The sequence below is a fragment of the Rutidosis leptorrhynchoides genome, chromosome 4, assembly GCF_046630445.1.
Source record: "Rutidosis leptorrhynchoides isolate AG116_Rl617_1_P2 chromosome 4, CSIRO_AGI_Rlap_v1, whole genome shotgun sequence".
Classification (NCBI taxonomy): domain Eukaryota; kingdom Viridiplantae; phylum Streptophyta; class Magnoliopsida; order Asterales; family Asteraceae; genus Rutidosis; species Rutidosis leptorrhynchoides.
The window spans coordinates 599,608,004-599,632,854 of NC_092336.1; the positions used below are offsets into that span (position 1 = coordinate 599,608,004).

The following is a 24,851-nucleotide window of genomic DNA, read 5'->3' on the forward strand; positions in this document are numbered from 1 at the left end:
ATCCTCCACTTCTCGGATTTTAAATAGTGTGCAGATCCTATTAAAGGTACGTAGATGTTCATTTGGGTCTTCCTTCGGCGCACCACTAAATTGGCATTGATTAGTCACCATGTGTAGAATTTGTCCTTTGATTTCATAATCTGGCGCATTAATGTCTGGATGAGTAATTGCGTGACCTTGGCCAGTGCGTTTAGCTCTCATTCGGTCTTCCATACTTAAAGGTTCCAGATTCTCCATAATTGAATTTGTTGAATCGGAATCACTAGAGGATTCTGATTTAATGGTTCGTTCCTCAACAATCTCTGTTTGAATGATTGGTGGTTCCGGAGGAAAGTTTAGTGGTTCAGGATCTACGAATCGTCCCTGAATATTCTCCGGATTCTCAATTGTGAGGTCGGGTTCAAAAAATGGATTATCGAAAATTTGAACTAGAGTACTTGGTCGACTGGATGACGATTCTAAAGAAAAATCAACGGCAGTAATATTTGCTAAATGTCTTGATCTAGTTATAGGTGGTGAACGTACAAAAGGTGGTGAACGTCTTGCTCGGTGCATTCACTGAATATCCTATTAGTTTTTAAAAGGAAAGAAAAATTATAATAAGTTATCCAATCAATAGACTTTTCTGATTTTGCCCACGTTTCGAATAGCCAAAAGATGCAGCAGAGGGGCAGGATTCGTTTGGTCTCAATATAATTGAGGACTGTTTGGCTCCAATAACCCGGTCCACGTACAAATCCAACTATTACTACGAACCAGAAAATTTTGATGTCTATTAATTTAACCACTTAAAATAAATTTTCGTAATTTTAAGAAATTTAGATAAGAAGTAGATTAAAAATCTATGTCCTAAAAACTAGAATGGCGAGAAATAAGAAAGAAAAAGAGTTCGTCGGAAAAAGATCGAAAAAGAAAAATAAGAAAAAAAAATAAAAGATGACGGAAAAATAAAAGAAACTTATAACACTTAAAAACACTTGACTAACCTAACCTTATTACTACAACTAACTTAAAATTATAATCGCAAATTGAGATTACTAATTGGAATGATAATTGATACATAGGTAAAAGGCGTCTAAAAATATTAAAGCTTACAAGTAAAACTATATCCCAAATGGCAATATCTTATAAAGGTACTAAAACTTAAAAAGGCGTCGCAAAATTCTAAAGCACCTAAATCTTAGTCTAAAGAAAAAGCACTTAAGGGATTTTACGGCAAAGCCTAAAAATCTAGAAGTAAAAATAACTATGGCAAAAACTATGAGTTAAAAATAAATACGAGCGAAAAATACAAAAATTACGCTAAAACTATTAAAAAGGGACAAAATATAAAAATATACAAAAAGTTGTAAAATTACAATTTTTATAAAAATATTATTTTTATATTATTTATTTATTAAAACTATTAATTTTATAAACTAATTAACTAAATAATATAAATTAAATAAATAAAACTAAATTAATTATTTAAAATACTAACCCTAATTAGGGTTTTAATTAAATAATAATAATAATAATTATTACACCGTAATTAATGCAGTTGACAGACTGATCAGACGTGTCAGGTGAGCTCATGCGATCGCATGAGTTCTATGTTACCCGGCCATGCGATCGCATGGGCTAGGGTTTCGGGCCAGTTACTGGGCTGCTACAGTACTGGACTCGAGTGTTTTTTTTTCTTTTCTGATTTGTGTTTTATTTTTCTGTTTTATATATTTATATAATATATTTATATAAATTAAATAAAACATATATTTTTATAAAATAAAGATAAAGAAACTTTTATAGAACTTAAATATTTAACAAACTCTTAAAAATATTTATATTTTTATTTTTCTTTTTATATTTTAGAATATTTAAAACGTATTTTTTACAAAAGCGTATTTTTTTTATAAAAGTAAACTTAAAAATAAAAATCTTTTTTTTTTATATATATAGCGTTGCGCTTCCGGCTTTTAAGCAAGAAATTGAGTTCCCCGACAGCGGCGCCAAAAATACTTGATGTTTGAGCAGAGTGGTATAAAATACTATTAAATTTTACAAGAAAATACTATTAAATACGATACAATTTTACACAAGATATTTATTTATTTATAGAATGGATATACTTAAACCTTGCTACAACACTTATAGGCAGTGTACCTAATCGTACAGTAGTGTAGTTTTTAGTAAGTCCGGTTCGTTCCACATGGAAAATCTTTAAACAAAGCTTAACGCTATATTAGTTTACTTTTATAAAAATACAAATATATATATAAGTAATATTATTATTATAAAGGGGGGTTTTTACCGTTTAATGACCGGTTTGTCGATTTTAAAACTTTAGTCGCAGTTAAAACCAAATGTAAAATATTAAAAATAAATACAAGACTTAAATTAAAGCGTAAAGTAAATAACGATAATGAAATTGCGAATAATAAAAGTGCGATAAAATAAACTTGCGATAATTAAAAAGTACGATAATTAAAAGTGCAATTAAATACAATAACAATAAAAATGCGATAATTAGAAGTGCAATTAAATATAAAATAAAGGAAATTAAATATGAAATAAAAGAATTATGCTTATTTAAACTTCCGTAATCATGATGTTTGACGTGTTGATTTTTAGTTTATTCCCATGGGTTAATTGTCCTTTGTCCTGGATTATTTAATATGTCCGTCTGGTTTTTGTCCATAACAGTGCATCAGTCATAAATATAAAGTGCGAGTGTCCTCGTCAAATTATCCTTATACCCGAAGTTAAATATTCCAACTAATTGGGGACTTAAACTGTAACAAGATTTTAATACTTTGTTTAATAATTACACCAGGATGTCGACTGAGTGTAACCCAAGGTTTTAATATTTTGTTATCAATTATACCAAGTGTCCTTGTACATAATTTCACCCCTGTTTTAATTATTCTAGTGGCTATTAATCCATTCCCGTGTCCGGTTAAATGAACGATTATTCGTACATATAAATACCCCGCCCATCGTGTCCGATCGAGTGTATATGGTAATTTATAGGGACGCCCAATTGTAAATCTTTATATTAACATTAACAAACTATCATTTAGTTAAATAAATATAAAGCCCATTAATAGCCCATAGTCTAATTTCCACAAGTGTCGTTCTTTTGTCCAAACCCCAATTATGGTACAAAGCCCAATTACCCAATTTTAGTAATTAGCCCAACATCATGATTACTTCGGATTAAATAAGCATAATAATAACTTAGCTACGAGACATTAAATTAAAAAGGTTGAACATAACTTACAATGATTAAAAATAGCGTAGCGTTACACGGACAGAATTTCGACTTACACCCTTACAACATTTGCTAACATACCCTTATTATTATGATTAAAATTAAAATTAAAATTAAAATATAAATATAAATATTTACGTATAGATATAGAGAGGATGGATATATATGTTTTTGCGTTCACCAAACTGCGAATTTATAGGAGATGTGGCCTGACTTTTCATGCCATGCGATCGCATGGACTTTCTTCTTCCTGGCCATGCGATCGCATGGCCAGCTGGGAGAGCTCACATGTTGCTTGTTTCCTTGTGCTGACGTTTTATAAATATAATATAATATATATATTAATTTTAAGAATTAATTATATATTATATTATATTCATATGCATAGTTGACTTGTAATTTTTAGTCCGTTGCGTCGAGCGTTGAGAGTTGACTCTGGTCCCGGTTCCGGATTTTCGAACGTCCTTGCGTACAATTTAATATCTTGTACTTTGCGTTTTGAATCTTGTACTCTTGTAATTTTGAGACGTTTCTTATCAATAATTGGAACCTCTTTGATTGTCTTTTTTACTTTTGAGCTTTTTGGTCGTTTGCGTCTTCAATTCGTCGAATCTGTCTTTTGTCTTCACCTTTTATTATTTAAACGAATATCACTTTTAAATAGAACAATTGCAACTAAAAGCTTGTCTTTCTTGAGGAATAATGCTATGAAATATATGTTCGTTTTTATCATTATCAATGTACTTGTATCCGTTGCGTTTAAAATAAAGTGCATGTATTCTCAGCCAAAAAATATATTGCAAAAGCAATTAAAAAGGTATCAATGAAACTCACCTTAGCAGCATATAAAGTCGTTCACCAAAATGTGATCGAAACTCGGATTACCAAATAACCGTAGATCTCAACATATCAATATTGAGATTCAATATTGTAGAAAAGTACGTAGACGTAACGGAGATGACAAACACTAGGTTTGATTCACAAATATACCCCCGAACATTACCCATAACCTCCTTGGCAATAACCCATAATTTCCTTAGCCTTATCCCGCTCATAAAACTATTTTGAAAGTGACACGCTCATGACCTCGTCGTAGTATCTTATGTATAATACTAATAATAATACAAATACTACTAATAATAATAAGATTAATAATAATATTAATCTTAATAATAATAATAATAATAATAATAATAATAATAATAATAATAATAATAATAATAATAATAATAATAATAATAATAATAATTAATAAATATATTACGGAGTAATTGAAATGAAATCAAAAGCTGAAAACATCGGGCTTTTATAGATGTGGCCTGGACCAGGCTGCCATGCGATCGCATGGACTCCAAGACCATTTCCCATGCGATCGTATGGGATGGATTTCCAGCTCATGATCTTTTAACTTCTAGTTTGTCGACATATTTTTTAATTATAAATATAATATATTTAATTTATATAATTAATTATATATTATATCAAATTCACATGCATAGTTGACTTGTAATTTTTGTTTCGATAAGTCGTATGTTATCACTCGACTTATGTCCCGGTTACGGTTTTTCGAGTGCCCTTTCGTACGCTGAGAAAACTAGTACTTTTCGTTTCGTGACTCGTACCTTTGTCAAAATATAAACTTAATCATTCATAACTATGTCATTCTAAGTGTAGCTTTAATCAATTAAGTGTTTTGGTTATTTGCTTCTATAAATCATCGTCTCGTAGTATATATATATATATATATTATTTTGAAATAGTGTTTTACTGCAGCACAGTTACTGTAGCTAAGTCAATTTTTACTGTAGCAATTCACTGTAGCAAAGTCAATTTCACTGTAGTAAATAGTGATTTTCAAAAACACTGTAGCTTTTTGGGTATTGTAGCAATTTGAAAATACTGTAGCAAATTAGTGTTTTACTTGTTCATCTTAAACGTTTTAGTTCACTTATCTAAATACCAATCGAATTAACAAATGAATGTTACTATCGTTTACTAAATAACATGAAATTATATATATGTATATATCTTTATTTGATATACATAAATCAGTTTTTAAATACACATTGGAAGTTATTTATAATTAATTTTAATAATAAGTATTTCAACTTATCATATATATTCAAATAGATATTTAAACCAATAAGTTTAATGTACGGTATCAAACAGTTAATACATTGTTACTTTTTCAAGTTATAGTATATATGTATCTATTTACATATAATTGTTCGCGAAACGTCGAAAACAACCGAAGGGTATTTAAATATATAAAAGTAGTTCAAAAATTTTGAGATTCAGTTTTACAGACTTTGCTTATCGTGTCGAAAATGTTAATCATACAAAGATTAAGTTTAAATTTGATCAAAAATTTCCGGGTTGTCACACTTACACTCGACCTGATATAGCACATGCAGTTGGAGTTGTGAGTCAATTCATGCATCAACCACAGGTTCACCATATGGAAGCTGTAATGAGAATCATCAGATATTTGAAGAAAACAGCGGATCATGGAGTTATATTCAAAAAGAATGGGCACTTTGAAACACAAATTTATAAGGATGCAAGTTGGGCTGGAGAAAAAGGAGATAGACGGTCAACTTCCGGTTTCTTCACAATAATTGGAGGAAACTTAGTTGCGTGGAAAAGTAAGAAACAAAAGGTCGTGTCCCTATCAAGTGCTGAATCAGAATTTAGAGGTATCGCAAAGGGAGTAGTGGAGGCATTATGGATTCGAAAACTCTTGACAGAAATAGGATTCCCTCCAAAAGAAGCTATTCAAATCTTATGCGACAATGAAGCAGCCATTGCCATTTCAGAGAACCCGGTTCAACATGATCGAACCAAACATATTGAAATCGATCGACACTTTATCAGAGAGAAGTTAGATGCCGAAATTATTTCACTTCCATCAATCAGATCAGAAGATCAACTTGCCGACATCCTCATAAAATCAGTCAATGGAAGACTCTTCAGTGAAGTTCTTGGCAAGTTGAATATTGAAAACCCCACTATTCAACTTGAGGGGGAGTGTTAGAATACTGGATTAAAACATCAAACCAAAGTTACCTTTTTAGGTAACTAACTTTAGGATCAGAAGTAAAGATCTCTTCATCATTTCCTTATTAAGAAGACCACAAGACAGCATATGGTTCCAAGTTTCAACGGATATAAGTCAACCATAACAGTCAACCACAACAGCTCTTTCCCTTTAGAGTAAAGTGGTTCCAAAGGTAATAATGGAGCCTAACTTTGTTAGGAAATAGCTGTTAGAGTTTTTGTGTATAAAACACTTAGCCTTGTAACAGTTTTCATCAATCAAGATTGTATCAATTCAGCTTGTATCAATTATTAGTAATCAATACAAACGATCATATTCATTTTCTTATCAATTTAACAGAGTATTACTTAGGGATTAAGTTAAATGTATAGAGAACTTAGGGATTAAGTTAGATGTATAGAGAAACCAAGTTAGGAGTAAATATTGTGTACAGTATATATAGTTTCCATATTTATTTTAATTTATCTTATTCACCAAGTTATGTATGTATTATAAATTAGGAAAATGCTAAACGTAGCCCTAAGGGCTACGTTTAAGCATACCAAAAATAATTTTATTCCATTTATATAACTTAACCCTGCCATGAATAACATTAATGCCAAAGTTATATAAGGAAAGTCGATACTAAAAAAGGAATATTTATACTTTATAATTAATTAACCGGAGTTTTCAAACTTAAATTTGGTATGCTTAAGCGTAGCCCTAAGGGCTACGTTTAGCATTGTCCAATAAATTATAAATGATATTATAAATATGAATAAAATGAAGCCCACAATGTGTGAAGAAATATTATTTCAAATATAGTATCAGCCTAATCGATCCTCTCAACACTTTAAAAATTCTTTTCCTTTCAGTCTTTCTTCAACAATCTTTACGTATATCTTTCTTTTCAATTTTCTAACCTCGACGATTTTCTATTCTTTGCACTAATCTATTCACTAAATGGTAACAACCAATCAACAATAAGAAAACTTCGTTTTTGCAACCATTGTTTTTTGCTGCACGCCCCACAAATTTTGCCCTACAACGCCTCATAACAAGCATTATAGGCGTTATGAGCTTGCTATGTAGGATTCCACGGGCGGCGTTGTGCCTCATAACAAATAGTCTAATTTTTAAACTTATGAATTAATTATTCAAAGTCTTAAACAAATAATGAAAAACATGTTCATGTTTTTTTTTTTTTTACGGCCAAAAAATGAATATATTAGAAAAACGATCCCTAGCTAGACGCTAAGGGAAGATTACAAAGGAATAGAGAGCCATGTGTTCCAATTTGGAACACCATGACTTCTATTTTTCAACCAACGAAAAGCAACTAGCCTAATTACATCAAAAAAAACATGTTCATGTTATTCGAGATAAGGGTGATTATTATTACTCATAAGTATATAATCAGAGTATCTCGTAATCATTTTAGATCATTTCTTTGATTGCCCCAAGTACTACCAATGAGGTTTAAATAATAGACATACAAGTATAATAGAAGGTCATGATGATTTCTTTCAGGTTTATTATCAATTAAATTAGAAATTAGAAATTAGATTAGATGCATAACTAGGAATATAAAGTAGTAAAAGTATGTTTGCTTATTTTATTTTGAGTTAAATACCAAAAATACACATTTGTTCACTAGTGCAGAGTGCATATACTAATATATACTAAACAATGCATGGGGAAGATGTTCATTTGGTTAATAAAAACTGGCTGCAGGAGTATGTCACAAACTTTTGTCTCCTATATATACACTAATACACTAGTAATATTATATTAATTATATCAATATTAATATTAATATTAATTTAATATTAATACTAATACTAATTCTAAAAAATAAATACTGATCTTGTGTAGTAGTATATCCTTATTACTACCTTCATATGCTGTAGTTTTTCCTTTGTTCCACCCTATGGTAATTAACAACTACATATGAGGTTGGTACATTTTTGTGCTTTATGAGCAACCGCGCTACAGTCCTAGTAGAAAACTTGCGATAAAAAAACTAATCTCGCCTAGTAGATTATCTAACTATCTTCGTGTGGCGACTAGTAGTTGGGATCTACAGGAATACAGGATCATGCCTTAATAAAAACATGATGTGGCAATTAACATATCTAAACTCTTCAGATGTTTCCCATCACAATTTTATGAGAGTAAGTAGAATATTTGAAGGACTTGTTTGTATTCTAGCACCAAAATCTTGTCTTTTACTGTATCACACTATATGCATGCTTCACTAAGAAATGGATAGATGTTAATCATGCGTGTTTATAATTTCAAATTAATTTAATTCAATTTAAGACAGCGCTAACATGTAGTCGCTTATACGTCTAGAACTATAGACATCATTTCTGTTACATCAGATTATTCCACTCTTTGCAATAAAAAAACTATGGTAAAACTATTGAAGGTAAGAAAGTGTGACTAAAGATGATGTTATTGTAGTATATAACTTACTTTTTTGATCTTATAATCGTCATTATTTCACCTAACCTCTAAACTAAACATAATTCTAACCTAACCATTTGGTGGCATATTGTTGTTTTCCTTATTCTGAGGGTAGGAAATTGGCTGCTACTAGTAAGAACAGCATTGTTCCAAACAGACCTTTAATAATATACACAGTAAAGGTCCTGAGAATGTTTCCGGTATGCGACAGACGATAAAAGAGGTAAGACGAAATAGTGACTAGTTGTTAAGGTATCAATATAAGTATTTACAAATAATAGGTTCATAAAGATAGATGCCTTTCCAAGGGTAAATACAACTGAGGAGGGCAAGGTATGGAATTTTAAATTTTTTTGGGTCAGGTGGGTTGGGTAACGGGTCAAAACACGTATTTATTGAGAGAATAAGTGGATGACGCATGTTATAATCTCACAGTAATTTGAAAATTAATAGAAATGTAAGAGGATAAATTAAATCAGACAAATATTGTATTATTTCGAAAATTAATCATTTTTAAATAAATATTACTATAGGGATGAAAGTTAACCATGATCTCTTTGATTACAAATCCATTGATTTCATAAGTATAAAGTAAATGGGTTAATGTAGTCTCCTTAATTAGTACTACGGCAGATATTAAGCAGCTGCAGTTACCTATATTATCATATTATCATAAAAACAATAAAGCCAAATTAAAATTCATCGGTTACTAATGAGCTACAATAATAGTTAAGTGTTATTATCGCTGCATCGGTATAGTCGAAACGGGAGATGATCGCAATGGGTGGTTTAGTCCCCCTCGGGTGATCCCAATCGCTGTTCAAAAAAAAAATAGTTACGTGTTACCCGTTGTCTTAGAAGCTGGGGCCCACCATGAGGAACCCTTTGCCAAATGGTTGCAGGTTCGAATCCCACTCCTGACAAGGATTTACAACCCTTGACAAAGTGGGATGATACTCGTTGCTTGCCACATGGGGAATTCTGTGGAGGTATTTTACTGGCATCCGACTCTTACGAGGTATTTTATAATAACCATATATATATATATATATATATATATATATATATATATATATATATATATATATATATATATATATATATATGAGCCCATTGTTTTATAAGCGCGCATATGTCACTGGTCTTAAGTGCTCTCCTGTAGAGCATATTTAGATTATCTACCTACAGTTTCCATCTACAGAAGCACACAGCATAGCAAACATACGCAATAATTCACGGGTCGCATATAAATGACTATCTAAGTGCTTCACCGAGAAACACAGCTTTCTCCAGCGAATGGACCCGAAAACAGCTAAATCTTCAATGAAAGAAGTCAATAGGGGAGCATGGACAGCAGAAGAAGACGAAAAGCTAGCTGAAGCTATAGAGATACACGGTCCTAAAAAATGGACAGTTATTGCTACAAAAGCAGGTATGAATATGAAACTATAACACACACGAGTAACAAGTTAAACGTTGTCAAATTGAACTACCAGGTTTACAGGTTTGCAGAGGTGTGGAAAGAGTTGCAGACTAAGATGGTTAAATTATTTGAGACCGAATATCAAACGAGGAAATATATCAGATCAAGAAGAAGACTTGATTATCAGGCTTCATAAACTTTTAGGAAACAGGTGATTATGTTTTCATTCTTTTAAATAGTGATGATACTTGATTGATGACTGTTGATCTCTAAATATAATTATTAGGTGGTCATTGATTGCGGGAAGACTACCAGGGCGAACCGATAATGAGATCAAGAACTATTGGAATTCTCATTTAAGCAAAAAGAAGGAAATTGTGGAAAAACGAACCGATCGGTATTCAACGAGAAGCGAGACCAAGTTAGGTGAGATGGTTGACAAGAAGATGAAAGAAGATGATGGGACTGGTGTAGAGAAACATGGAGTTGAATCTTCAAAGTTTAGTTTCAACGTTGACGAGTTTTTTGATTTCTCGAATGAGGACCCGATGACCTTGGATTGGGTTAACAGGTACATTGCTGGTACCAGTGGTGTATTTTTGTAGTGCGTGTTCCAACACCAACGCATCATCTTGTTCAGATGCTCGGCAATTGAGGACCCGATGACTTCGGATTGGCGTAACAGTTGCATTGCTGGTACCTGTGGTGTATTTCTGTAGTGCAATTTCATCTCAGTCTGCATCTATTTCAGGCGTTCAAGCGAATTTCAGGCTATATGTTTACGATTAATGTTGTAGTAATAGTTAAGTATTCCAGATTTCGAAGTTGTTTTGATGCTTCTATCTGTGACAGTGTAGATAACTTAGATTTATCGGAAATGGTTCTGTCCAACCGGCGTTATACAAACTATGTTTATACTATATGAAAATAAATGAATAAATTCAACTTTAGCTAATCATCACCTTAACTAATTCTCATTGATTCCAAAAACAGATTATGTAATACTACTAGAATACAGAACAATAACAAAACTAGTTTCATATTCATAGAACAATAAAAAAGGTGAATCGTTCTTTTTATGTACTATATTATATTTAAATATTTAATCGTGGATAACAATGAAATGAATGAACACGAAACACACTATAGTCACCCCATTGAGGTTCTTGAAGTCATTTCTGTGCTTGCTCCATCAATCTTGCAAATTGGTCTTTCCAATTCAGAACCTTTTCTTCCCCATTAACAACCTGTAGTCGCACATAATATCATGATTCAGAACTTGATATCATAAGAATCCAAACAATGACCGAGGATGTAGCAAACCGTTTGGATACGTGAAGTCATAAATACTAGAGGTGGAAATTTCAACCCATTTGCTTATGAGTGGGTTGATTTAGTTCATGTTATGTTCTCACGGGTCAAACACGCTGAAAGTCATTCAAGGTGTATTTTCGATTCAAACCCTGTTTATTTATTCAATTCATATTTTTAGATCATTGATTAGATACGTATAGCTTTTGTCATCATATTGAAACGCTAATATCTATATAAGTTAAACTTCTTGACTGATAGTGTTCAAAGTCAACTTAGTTGACCCGTCCATTATGTCACCTCTAGTATATATATAAAAAGGTAGAAGGTTTTCCTTGTTCGGGCTACCCGGGAGGGCGAGTAATCTGACCCCATACTCTGATGTACGCAGCCCAGCAGCCAGCAGGACTACTCCCTGGCTGTTTCCAACCCATCCCTGGCCACCACTATATATTCACCCTATATGGGATTCGAACCTGAGAGCACCACCTCTTGCAAGGAACTCAGGACCCTAACCACTGGGCTATCTAGTGATGGTTCTCTAGTATACATATAGAACTATAGAAGTGCTACCTATATTCCGGACTTTCTGAGAACACAAACATAAATGTGAAAAAGGGTGGGAGCCTTAACCAACCTCAAATATCAGTCCTTTTTCGGGCACCACATCAAGAGCTTCAATGCATATGAATGCAGCGTCTTCCTTGCTAAGACTTCCATTTGTTGTACAACCCTGTGAGGTGGAATGTTAACTTAATCACCAAAAATTACAATTAATCGGCTTTTTCATACTGAACTATAACCAAGGTTGCAAATCTCGCTACTCGGAGAGTACTCGGTTGGGACTTTTTAGGGAATGCTTGGCAACTCGGGGAATAATCGAGGAGTGTCAGATGTTGACCAACTTTGACTTTGACCGATTTTTTAATGAGTTTTGAACAATTTTCCGAGCAATCCCGATTTTGGCCGAGTTTGATTACTCGGCTCGGAGCTCTGCAAAAACCGAGCACTCGGTAGGGACTTTTTAGAGGGATGTTGAATAAGTTTGACTTTGACCGAGTTTGACCGATTTTCCGAGTGATCCCAAACTTTGGCTGAGTTTTGACTGATTTTCCGAGTAATCTCGAGTTTTGGCCGATATTTGGCTGAGTTATGAGCGAGTTTGATTACTCGGCTAGGAGCTCTCCAAAAACCGAGTACTCGGAGAGTAATTCCGAGTTCCGCAACCTTGACCGTAACCAAGAAAATACCTCTTCAAAACTGAAACCAGACTTGCCCCTACGATCGTTTGTAAGCAGCCCCGTCCTGACTATAGTGTAAGGAGTTCCTGACGAAACTACTATCGATTCATCTTGCTCTGCTAGCTTCCTGGCATTGCTATTAATGATTGCTTGAACACCGCTACTTCCTTTATAAACAGACAACTGTAACCTTGTCAAATCACCATATCAAACATATATTACATACATGTACAGATGGCAATTTTAACTATGTTGTTATCAATTTGTCCATCCTGTTATATCTCATCTCACATGGGTCAAACAGGTTAAAAGTCAGCAACTTAAGTGTTTTATGCATAAAACCTTCTAAATCGTTTTACTCACAGATTTAAGCCTATTATCGTAACAATCAATTTTAAACCTATTTCCCTACCTATCCATCTAGCCACCTTGACTTACATTTAATTTTCTCAGAGAAAGTGCAAATTACAATAACATGGAGGTAGAAAAAGTACCTGAGATAATATAACCACATGCTGTATCCCTTTCAAACTCTCAACCGTAGATAGGAAACCTTCCTGCGAATAAACATTAACCACATTCAACCTGCATAAATATTTATATTTACATAAATAACTAAAAAAAAGCTAGATTTTAAAAACAGCATACACTGGGACATATTATTGCACGAACACCTCTCAGGGATTTCTTTTGAAATGAAGGATCCTTGAGATCTCCCGTCATCGGCTTCAAATTCAAGGTAACCAAAATCAAAATTTAGGCAAGGTATTAATTATTACTTCAAAGTGTATCTGGACTAACCTCGACATAAGTACCAAATGATTCCATAGCAGCTCGCTTGTCCTTCACTAACGCTTTAACTCTAATTCGTTTAATTATTAACGACAATATAACCGTCTACAAAAGTTAAATTACTACCCATCTCAACTTCATCTCCCATCAATAATGCAAAAAGTCAGCCACTCATCTAAATATTACAAAGTATATACATATAGATTACCTGACCAATCTCATTGTCCCCGTCTGTAACCAAAACTGCATCTCTGACTTCATCTTCTTCTATTTTTCAAGAATAAATGAACTGGTATTTGCTTAGTCAACAAATGAACAAAAAAAAAAAAACAATATTTATTCGGTAGCTCGCGTAGATTACCTGAAGATTCATCTGCTTTTTCCAAAACGGATCCATCTTCTGCATAAAGATCAGGTGCCCCATACCATTTTCTCAATTTCGGACCCCCTACGCCATAGATAAACTAATATCGTTTTAGGATAACCAATGAATTCGACTAGTATAGTTTCCAAAACCACATATATTGGCTATTTTTGGAGAGCAAAACCATTCATTCTAAAGATATATATACCCTTCAATGGTGTGTCTCCCAAATTCAAGACCATTTGTTTAAAAGTTACTGTACATTGAGCAACAAATTAGAGTTTGTTTAATAGGCTTTTTATCCTCTCATGTTTATTCAATCTCAGAGTGTACATTTGTTATAAATCAGGGTTGTGAATTGATAATCATGGATTGGTTCTTGAATCGTGAAACACTTTCCTAATTAAGTATTTCGCCCCTCACAAGCCTCGGGTTTACACGAACTCCTAATTGGGATAAGACAAGAACGATTTTGTTTCCATGCAAAAAGAAATCAAAATCAAGTATTAGAGAGAATGTGTGTTTTTCTATATGTTCTTATGAAAGCAAAATCTTATATCTCATATATATAAGAAATGAAAGGGTGCGATGAAAGGACACGACCTTTCAACAAAAAGATGTAACCTTTCAACAAAAAGATGTAACCTTTCAACGAAAATGTGCAACCTTTCGTTCAAACCTATTGGAAAATGGTGGAATTTTGAACCTTTTCAATACCACAATTTTCATAACGGCATCAAGTTAACTCTTACGGGCATGTATGTACTCCACACTCTCCTAACCCGTTATAAGTAAAATGACCCTTGCTTTCAAGTAAATCCCAATTAACTAAAATGCTTGTTGATAACACTAAAATCACCAACACATTGGGATTTCAAATTGATAAACTATAAATATAAATCACAAACTCCCTCTGTGGCACAATATAAATTCAACTTTTGAGTATATGAACTTAGGGTTTAAATTCGAGAATTAGAATTGTTAAAATTGACAGCCACAAAAGAAAGATGTATGTAACGTGAAGCAAGTAGATAAGATGCACGTATTATACCTTCGATATAGTCGAGAATTACGTCGAAAAAACCCGGTTTTCCCTTCTTGGATGAGAAGCATATGATGGATGGTTTTTTGATAATTGAAGGAGAGGAAAATGATTTAGAATTTGAAAGAAGATTGCGGTGTGAAGAATGTAAGAGTATGTGTTTTGGAGAAGAAATTGACGAAGGTAAAACACCCGCCATTGATGACGTCATTCAAGAAGTGAAGTGATGAGTATTAATTAAGGCTTCTTATTTTGTTTCCCATCCATCCAATTTGTTATTTTGGATAGCCCGGGAAATCGTGTTTGGGATCCGCCTCGATGACTCGCCTTGAAAACTCAATATTTACCAATCGGACCCTTGTAACGTTTAGATGTGCACCAACGGTAAACACCAAACTTTATTTTAAGCGGCCAAAAATTTTTATCAACCAAACTTTTCTAGCTAGGAACTAGGAAAGCTTCCAATCGTTTAAAATTACATTTTTTTTTTTTGAAAAGCAAGAAGGACTTATATTAAACAATCACGAATAGTACATGGTTGACTGGGCAACCTTAACAACACAATACATCACGAAAGAAATAGAGAAAACAAATTACACCGCCCTAAGCTAATTGCAAAGATTGCAACTAACAAAAGAGAGAAACTAAGGTTGTGAGAACCATTGAAGCCAATCCATAATATGACCCTTGCAACGTCGTGAAATCCAATCGTATGAAAGAACTTGAACCTCGCTAAATAAAGATGGGACCGTCTCGAGCTTATTCTTGAACACCTTTGCATTTTGATTCTTCCATATAATGTAACAAACCACCCAACAAACCGCTTGCCATTAGTTCCTTTTGTGATCATGTGCTACGTAGCCGAAGGTACCATTAAAAATATCCTCATACCCGAATAAAGCCGAATTATACCCCCACCATTTAAGGACTTTCGCCCATATGTCTTTGGCCATTTGACAAGAAAAAAGTATATGTTCCACCGTCTCAATGTCACCATCACAAATCGGACATCTCACGCTGTTCAAATCGATGCCCCGTTTATCTAACTCGAACCTTACCGGTATACGACCTAATCTCGCCCGCCAAATAAACACCTCTACTTTTTTTGGAACCAAACCATTTCACAACGACTCAATTGAATTAACCGCACGTGGTAGGATGACTCTGTCCACTAGAACCGAACAGTCCTTGGCCATATATGTACCCTTCGAATTGAGATTCCAGCTCCAACAGTCTTTTTTATCTTCGATCAGCTGCAAGTTCCGAACAGTATCTCGCAATTCAGTTAGTTCACTATTCGTTCGTCCCATAGGTGGATAGGCCCAATTGCCGAGCCCATCTCCCTTAAATTCTTCGGTTTTGTTACTGATGTTGATATCTTTGTCAATCTCGAGCCTGTATAATCTTTTGAATTTGTCTTTGAGGCTTGCGTTCCCCACCCAAATGTCATTCCAAAAAGAGGTGCTTTTCCCGTCCCCGAGTAAGCGTATGAAAGACTTAGAGAAAGAAATCCCTAACCCGTCCACATGATTTCCTGCAACACAAATAGAATTCCAAAGGCTAGCGTTTGGTTTTCAAACAAGCCCGTTTCCAAGCACAAGACCTCCATTAGAACCATAAATGCTACGAATTACGGCGACCCACAAAGTGTTAGTTTCGGTTTTAAACCTCCACCACCACTTACAAAGAAGAGCTAAATTTTTACTTTTTAAGGACATGATATTTAAACCTCCTTCTTCGTGAGGAAGAAGGATTTTTTCCCACTTAACCCATGACATTTTAGAGTTAGAACCCGTCCCGCCCCAAAAAAAATTCCGTCTCACACTCTCGAGAGAATTTAGCACACAAGTAGGGGCACGAAAGAGCGAGAAGTAATAGAGAGGTAGGCTAGAGAGAACCGACTTAACTAAAGTTAACCGTCCACCGAATGAAATCATTTTTGCTCTCCAGTCAGCTAACCTCTTGTTAAATTTCTCGATCACCGGGGACCAATCATTCAATTGCTTCATCTTATTGCCCACGGGAATACCCAAATACATGAAAGGCAACCGACCTGCAAGACATGAACACCAAGACGCAAGAGCTTCCACGTTATCATTACTAATGCCTATCCCAAATAATTGACTTTTATTATAATTAACCTTCAATCTCGAAGCCCGTTCAAAACATTCCAACAAGTACATTAAATTTCGCGCATTACGTCTACTACATTCGCCAAAAAAAATCGTATCATCCGCATATTGCAAATGAGAAATGACGACTTTATCTTTACCCACCTCCACCCCTTTATACATCCCTCTCTCAACCGCCTTTTTCGTTAGGATATTAAGTCCCTCCGCTGCAATAATAAAAAAGAAAGGTGATAAGGGATCACCTTGGCGAACGCCCCTTTTAAGATTAAACTCACTTGTCGGAGACCCGTTTATGAGAATGGAGATTGTAGCCGATTTAAGACACGAGGAAATCCACTTACACCATTTGGTACCGAACCCCATACATTTCATCACTTCAAGAAGATAATCCCAATTAAGCGAATCAAAGGCTTTCTCGAAGTCTACCTTAAAAATTAGGCCGTGCTTTTTGTTTCGTTTAAGATCTTCGACCACTTCATTTGCAACTAACGCACCGTCTAGAATATATCTACCCCCAAGAAACGCACTCTGTTCCTTCCCTACAAGACTAGGTACCACTTTACAAATTCTCAAAGACAACATCTTCGCGATAATTTTATAATAACTGCAAATAAGACTAATCGGGCGATAATCACTAAAACTCAGCGGGTCCGATTTCTTCGGAATAAGGGAAACAAAAGAGGCATTGCAACCCTTTGAAAACTCGCCAAAAACCCAAAACCAGTTGATAGCACCTACCAAATCATCTTTGATTATGGACCAAAACTTTTTGAAAAAACCAAAGTTGAACCCATCCGGTCCCGGGGCCTTCGAACTACCACAACATTTGACCGATTCCCAAATTTCCCCTTCCGTGAAAGGAGCTTCTAAGAGCTCGTTGTCCGCTGATGTAATCAATTCAGAAAACAGCCCTTCAAGGCTTGGTCCATCCGAATTATGTACCTCGAATATGCTCTTAAAATGGTTGAAAGCAACTTCTTTGATTGTATTAGGATTTTCACACCAAGACCCATTAACATTAATCCCCCGGATGTTGTTTTTATTATATTTCCTCTTTAAGGAATTATGAAAATATTTTGAGTTTTCGTCTCCATCGATCATCCAACGAACACGAGCTTTCTGTTTTAGCATCCCTGTCTTGATTTTTTCCTTTTCCATCCATGTTTTTCTCGAGTTTAGCCATTTAGTCCGCTCTTCATCCTTTAAACTACCTACTTCTGCTTTCATTTCAAGATCCGTTACCACCTTTTTAACCGACTCAATCTCACAATCAAGCTTGCCAAAGTGAACTTTACTCCATTCTTTAAGGTCTCCTTTTAATCTTTTTAACTTGTTACGAAAAACACAATCCTTCCGGTTACCCCCCATTGGACCAGACCAAGAATCGGCAATAACCTTGTCAATACCCTCAACCACGAACCAATCATCAAAGATTTTAAACGGTTTAGGCCCAAAATCCACTTCACCATCCGACATCATAATAGGACAATGATACGATACAGTTCTATCTAAAGCCACCACTTTTAGATCGGTCCAAAAGCTAAGAAAGTCGTCCGAAATCAAGAATCTATCTAGTTTACTCATTTTCAACCCATCATCACTAACCCTAGTAAATTTCCTCCCACCCAAAGGAATGTCCACTAAACTATTTCTATCAATAAACTCGTTAAACCTCCTAGCCCGATTATAAAAAAATTCACAATTCAATCTTTCCGACTTATCTCTAACCTCATTAAAGTCCCCATAAATGACCCACGACACACCATCAATACACAAGATCTTGTCAAGCGAATCCCAAAACTTACATTTATTGGCGTCATCATGCGGACCGTACACATTGACAATAATCGATTCATTTCCCGACTGTTTCCATTTCCCCCGCATAGCAATAAAAAAGTCACCAATTAGCTCACTATAAACCTCGAAGATGTTTTTATCCCAAATTATTAATTGTCCCCCCGACTTACCAATCATTTATTTTTGAACATACCCACAATCATTAGAACCCCAAAGCCCGAATATCCAATTGTCGACAAGGTTATGACATTTAGTTTCTTGAAATGCTAGAATAGAGGGCCTTTCGACCAAACATAAGCTTTTAACATCACCAAACTTACTTTCTTTCCCGGACCCGAACCCACGAATGTTTAAGGAAATAATCTTCATAAATAAAAAGAAGATACGAACAGAGAAAGAAGACACTTACATATCTTTCTTGGTCCATTTTAGACCAAGATTGGTGCCGAATTCCTCAACTCCAATACTGTTTTCCGATATCAATTGGCTCACCTCCTTCTTCTTGCTATTCCTAGACGACGATGGCTTCTTACTCAGTTTCGATCTTCTACTACCACATGTCACACAATTAATCCCACTTGGATCCTCAACGCCTTTCCCTTTCCTAGTCAATTTTTTCGCATGTAAAATTTTCGATGAAGCTTTCCAGTTGCCGATGGAATTCCAGCAGCAATTGGACGAATCAGAAGCATAAACAACCCCTTTACTTGCTTTTTTAGGCAAATAGTTGTTAGCGGTATCCATAACATTCAACGAGGATGTATCACCGAAAATCTTAGCCTTCTCCACCCCGTCACCACCGTAGTTCTTAACTGGACTTTTACATTCTTCTTCATCCAATGAGCAATCGGTATCACCGAGATCCTCTATCACCACATTATCTCTTGGATCGGCCGACCTAATGACATTAAACTTATTTTGATTAATAGGCCCATCAACACTAAGCACCTTTGCTGGATTATCACGAGATACTGGGCCAGATTTATCAACATGAAAGTTGGGCCCATTTAAGTTGAAGTGAGCTGACCCAACACTAGTACCCGAATAACAGCCCTCAGGATTTACTTTTTTATTCGAGACATCAGACCTCACCTTGGTATCCGGAGTCTTGGACTTGGAGATATTTGCATCTATAGGTGATTCTTGCACATTAGACAAAAAAGCATCATCATTATTATCTTTATCAAAAGGTTGCTTAATTCCCATGCAGGAAGACCCATCATCTTCCACCTGCAATGGTAAGCTGCCATGACCGCCACCATTCACCTGACCTTTTTCCGATCGAATCTCCCCATCTTCAAGTTCATCGGAAGCGTCATCACCGGACAAAGAATCCGGAATTTCTTCCTCATCTTCCGAGCTGTCCCAATCCGACTGTGGAATATTTTCCAAATCAAGTTCTATTTTATCATCACATTCTGAAATACCAACATGTTTGCACCAGATGCCTGCGACCAATTTTACTATTCCATTGATGCGTTCGTCATTCTTAGTATGAATCAAGACTTTACCCGAAATTAGATTTTGATTACCACGAATAATATTGCAATTCTTGAAATCCAGGGCTGGCCCCCACCACTCCGCAATTGATTTAAAGGTACTACAAGACCAATATTTAAACGGAACCCCTATGATCTCGACCCACGTTAATCTACCCGAATTGACTGAACGGCCATCCCACAATTTTAACTCATTAAAGCACTTTTTCACCGGCGAATTAGCATCACATACAATATTTTTGGCCGTAACACTGTTGGCACATATCAATAACACATGTAGGCCACCAATGTACTTAATATGTATACCATCGTATCCGTTAGCCAGCCCTATCGTGGTAATAAGGTTAAGTGCACCAATGTTTTTCAGTTCACCAACAATAATACAATCTTCCATCCCCACCAATGGAGAGTTATCTTCAACCTCCACCGTACGAAACCTTTCAGCTTCTTCCGATTTCCAGGCCTTTCTCGATCTAGATTTGATCAGCAGTGTTCTTAAATCCTCCTGAGGTTTAGGTTCACCGAATAACCTAGATTTAGGTTCACCGAATACCTCATTGAGAGCCGGAAAATAATCTCCACGACTAGTGCCCACCTTTGATGACCCCTTTGGTATCCAGACAGCACCACCAGTATTACCTTTTGGTCCGTTGCCTTGAAAAACAGGCCTGGTATTGAAACGATTTGAGTCAGGGTTTTGCGAACGGTTGACGACTCTAAAAACCCTAATTGGTCTTGAATCAAACGTTATGCTTTCTAGTCGACGAAGAAACTGTGCTTCATCTCCAACACCATGGAACCTAGCAAAAGCGAACTTGAGTCCATTTCTTAGTCGTTTGCCTGCCAAGTAGATGTCCCTAAGATCGCCGAATTGCTTGAAGACCCGCCAAAGATCAGAAATAGCCCAATGATCACTGAAATTAAAGAACATAAATGATGTCAAACGATGCCCGAAAAACTTTGTTGTCGTCGGAACCCTAGGCTTTCCCTCTCCGCGATCTCTCTGCCCCGTCGTACTAAACTTGTGTGCATGACTCTCTCTCCTCTCACTCTCTCCCCTCTCACTCTCTCTCACACACTCCATTTTTACACTTTGGTGGTGGATGTTGGGTGGATTAGGGTGGTTTTACGGTGGTGGGAATTTGGTGAGAAGAAATTGGAAATGGGGATGAAAGTTAGCAGAAGATGAAATGGAAATTGTGCGAACTTAATTTCATTTGTATTTTAATAATACGAATTTTACAGGAATTGAAATGAACTAATCAGAGAAAAAGGAATCAGATCTGGATCTGTACAAACATTACCTTATCCACATACATGAATATAATAATGGATCTGTAAAAGACAGTTTTGATAGCAGATAAATAAACATGAAATTACCGGGATGATTCTAATAGCAGATAAATAATGGAAGTAGATCGGAAGAAGAAAGTCACCAAAACTAAAATTAGCTAAACAGCATCACAGTTACAAAATCAACAATTGAGAAAGTAATGTTTAAAATTACATTTGATTTACCTCTACTATAAAACCAATAAGTAAACAAACAAATAGAATCAAAATTATTACCAGACGTAACCTACCTGATTTAAGTCAATGCCTCGATGCGATAAATTATTTCGTGCAGGGAATCTATTACGAGTCACTATTGAAGCGACCCGTCCTAATCCATCTGGATGAAGTCCATATCAATTATAAACGATTCACAACAGTTGGTTACATTGCGAGGTACTTGATCTCTATATGATACATTTTACTGTAACACCCCGTTTTTCCCCGTACATGATTTATAAGTGTATTGTGTATGTACGATAGGCGTATGAAGGGTTCGGGACATGTTCGGGTGTTAAAGTCTTATACGCGAGAGAAGGGCTCAGGTCGAGCTTTGTGTCGCGGCGCGACAAAGGAGGCCGCGGCGCGGCAATGAACTGAAGTTGAGATCAGAAGTACGACAAAGAATGATCCCAGACCCAGGTATAGGTTGCGGCGCGACAAAGAGGGCCGCGGCGCGGCGTTTCAAAGAAATCCAGACCAAAAGTTCGTTTAAAAGTGATCCCAGTTCAAGGCAATCGTCGCGGCGCGACGAATTAGGCCGCGGCGCGGCAAATGGTGCGAACTGGCACCAGATTCTTGTAAATTTAAATGAAGTTCAAGGGCAAATTGGTCATTTCACGATTGAGCCAGATGGGGATCTAAAATCTGGTCCACCCATTTCATTTCTTATTTTCTTTTTTCTTTTCTTTCATTTTCTCTCAAGAAACTCAAATACCCCAAGTGTTTCAAGTGGGATTTTGGAAAGGAAGAAGCGGGTTTTGATCTTTGGCGTAGTTGACAAGTGTGTTCTCCTCGTTCTTAGCTACACGGTGATACTAGTGGTAAGCTCTAACTCCGAAATTCATTTTCGTGTTCATCATTCAAGTTTAGGGCTTTTGATTGTATGATTCATAGGTGAAACCCATTTAGTTGTTAATTGAAGGTTAACACCAAGATTCGGGTTTATTGTTGTTAATGTCGGGTTTTGGGTTTGGTGTGCAAGTTTATGCTTGTAAGACTTGTAAAATATGGTGTTAGAACATAATCACTAGTTGATTGTGATTATGGGTGTTTTGGGCGAGATTTGACTTAGTCAAATTGGAAGTAAGTGCAAATGGGTTAATATTGCACTTATTGGTGTTTTGGGTATAAGCTAGAATGTTTAGCTTATTTGTTTGTAAATTACTTAGGTGATTTGCATTTGGACGATTTGGAGCTCAAGCGGGATTGCTTTTCAAGTAATCGAAGTGAGTGGAATATTTATACGCCTATGTATATAATTTGGTTGCTTGCGTGCGACGTGGTAAGTGACATCCGTTAGGATTCACTTTTCGTGGACCACATTTGAGTTGGGAAAATATAGTGAGTGATATCCGTGTGGATAGCTCTTCGTTGGCTATATTCGTTTTGTGTATGTGGCGAGTGATAAATGTTTGACCTATCGCTCTTTGTCGGCCACATGTGTATGTGTGTGTTTGGAATGTGGGGAGTGATTTCCGTAAGGAATAACTCTTTGTCGACCACAAATGGAGGTGAGGCATGTGACGAGTGATAAATGTTTGACCTATCGCTCTTTGTCGGTTACATGTTAGTATTGGTTATGTAGCGAGTGATTAATGTTTGATCTATCACTCTTCGTCGGCTACATGTGTGCGTTTGGATATGTGACGAGTGGTTAATGTTTGACCTATCACTCTTCGTCGGTCACATGTGTATATTTTGTTTTGTGGCGAGTGATTAACGTTTGACCTATCGCTCTTCGTCGGCCACATGTGTGTATGGGTAAGTGGTGAGTGTTATCCGTTTAGGGATTCGCTCTTCGTTGGCCACTTATCGTGGGATGGTAAGCGGTTTCGCTTTTCGTCGGCCATCCTTGTGATTGAGGTAAGTGTTAACGTTTCGGTTGCACTTTTCGTCGGCCTCATGGTGCGTAGTGGTGAGTGGTTAACGTATTTGACCTACCGCTCTTCGTCGACCACGTACGTGTTGCGATGGGTGGTGAGTGGTTAACGTATTTGACCTACCGCTCTTCGTCAGCCACCATCGACTCGAATGTTGACATTGTGTATATTGGGTTGTGTATGTTCTACTAGCATTGTACGTATGACTATTCGTGTATTCGTTTATTGTGGTATGCTAATGATATTGTGTTGTTGTGTAGGTGTATGCAAGTAATTGGATTATGTATGTATGCGTATAAGTATTGCATTCACTAAGCATTAGCTTACCCTCTCGTTGTTTACATTTTTATAGGTTCGCATGCTTGGCGGCTCGGGTAAGCTTGGGGATTAGAGATCTTGGCTAGGTTGCTTTAGAAGATCTTGCTTTTGGACTCGATTAGGATTTGGGTAGCATAGTCCCAAATCACCATGCTCGGGTTATGTTTTAAATAACATATTATTGTATTAAGGAGTTTAAATTATTAATGTATGTTTTAAGTTCGTTGAACTTACTTCGGTAACAAATATGTTTTGGAAATTGTGTATTGGGACCTAAAGTATTATTTAACGCGTATTAAAAGGAAAAAATTTTATGGGCCGGTTTTAATACGGGTTGGGTTGTTTCAAGTGGTATCAGAGCATGGTCTAAGGGATTTAGGTGACTTGAGATAGGCGCTTAGACTTAGACTTTTTGTGTGTGCTATTATGCGGGACTTGTAGGATTACGGGTCGGTTCGGGTTTTAGTTAGTGCCTTAGAGAATAGGTGAACTAACTATGTATTGATTATGTTGTTACTAATCATGTTGTTTTGTGTTGAACGTCTGGCGAGATAGTTGTTGTATTCATGAGCTCGGCATGACGTGTGAGCGTAATAATGCTTCGCGACCATTATTACGGTTGCAAGCCAAGTCAAGTAAGTGATGTACAACAAGTATTGAACCAGATGGGATGTGCGAACGGTGGCGTATTTACTTGATTGTGATTAGTGTTCGCGACGGTGTATATAATTTATTCGTGTTG

At 35.8% G+C, this 24,851-nt stretch overlaps 2 protein-coding genes across 3 annotated transcripts; one reads left to right on the top strand and one right to left on the bottom strand.

Moving 5' to 3' along the window:
* The first annotated feature begins 9,903 nt into the window (after positions 1–9,903).
* Positions 9,904–11,106, top strand: LOC139903934 (transcription factor MYB114-like). The gene is made up of 3 exons (XM_071885858.1): positions 9,904–10,188; positions 10,261–10,390; positions 10,466–11,106. Exons 1-3 carry the CDS (start codon positions 10,053–10,055, stop codon positions 10,782–10,784), a joined length of 585 nt encoding a protein of 194 aa, XP_071741959.1. The 5' UTR covers positions 9,904–10,052; the 3' UTR covers positions 10,785–11,106.
* A 25-nt stretch (positions 11,107–11,131) lies between these two features.
* LOC139903933 (uncharacterized) lies at positions 11,132–15,197 on the bottom strand. 2 transcript variants are annotated; one of them, XM_071885857.1, is made up of 9 exons: positions 14,939–15,197; positions 13,885–13,971; positions 13,732–13,787; positions 13,533–13,628; positions 13,380–13,457; positions 13,226–13,288; positions 12,741–12,914; positions 12,128–12,223; positions 11,132–11,426 (listed from the first exon to the last, which is right to left on the bottom strand). In XM_071885857.1, the coding sequence occupies exons 1-9, from the start codon at positions 15,138–15,140 to the stop codon at positions 11,352–11,354; spliced, it is 927 nt and encodes a 308-aa protein (XP_071741958.1). In that variant the 5' UTR covers positions 15,141–15,197; the 3' UTR covers positions 11,132–11,351. The 2 variants fall into 2 exon arrangements, with proteins under 2 accessions (XP_071741958.1, XP_071741957.1); XM_071885856.1 differs by having other exon boundaries at positions 11,133–11,426; positions 13,732–13,790.
* Between the last annotated feature and the right edge of the window lie 9,654 nt (positions 15,198–24,851).

Excerpts from the sequence above, each read along its gene's own strand:
- LOC139903933 (XM_071885856.1), bottom strand. The coding sequence starts at position 15,140 with ATGACGTCATCAATGGCGGGTGTTTTACCTTCGTCAATTTCTTCTCCA. Across the intron at positions 13,289-13,379 it reads GTGCAATAATATGTCCCAGT|GAAGGTTTCCTATCTACGGT; the intron begins GTATGCTGTTTT and ends GTTTATTCGCAG. Across the intron at positions 12,224-12,740 it reads CTGGTTTCAGTTTTGAAGAG|GGTTGTACAACAAATGGAAG; the intron begins GTATTTTCTTGG and ends TCCACCTCACAG.
- LOC139903934 (XM_071885858.1), top strand. The coding sequence starts at position 10,053 with ATGGACCCGAAAACAGCTAAATCTTCAATGAAAGAAGTCAATAGGGGA. Across the intron at positions 10,189-10,260 it reads AGTTATTGCTACAAAAGCAG|GTTTGCAGAGGTGTGGAAAG; the intron begins GTATGAATATGA and ends CCAGGTTTACAG. Across the intron at positions 10,391-10,465 it reads CATAAACTTTTAGGAAACAG|GTGGTCATTGATTGCGGGAA; the intron begins GTGATTATGTTT and ends TATAATTATTAG.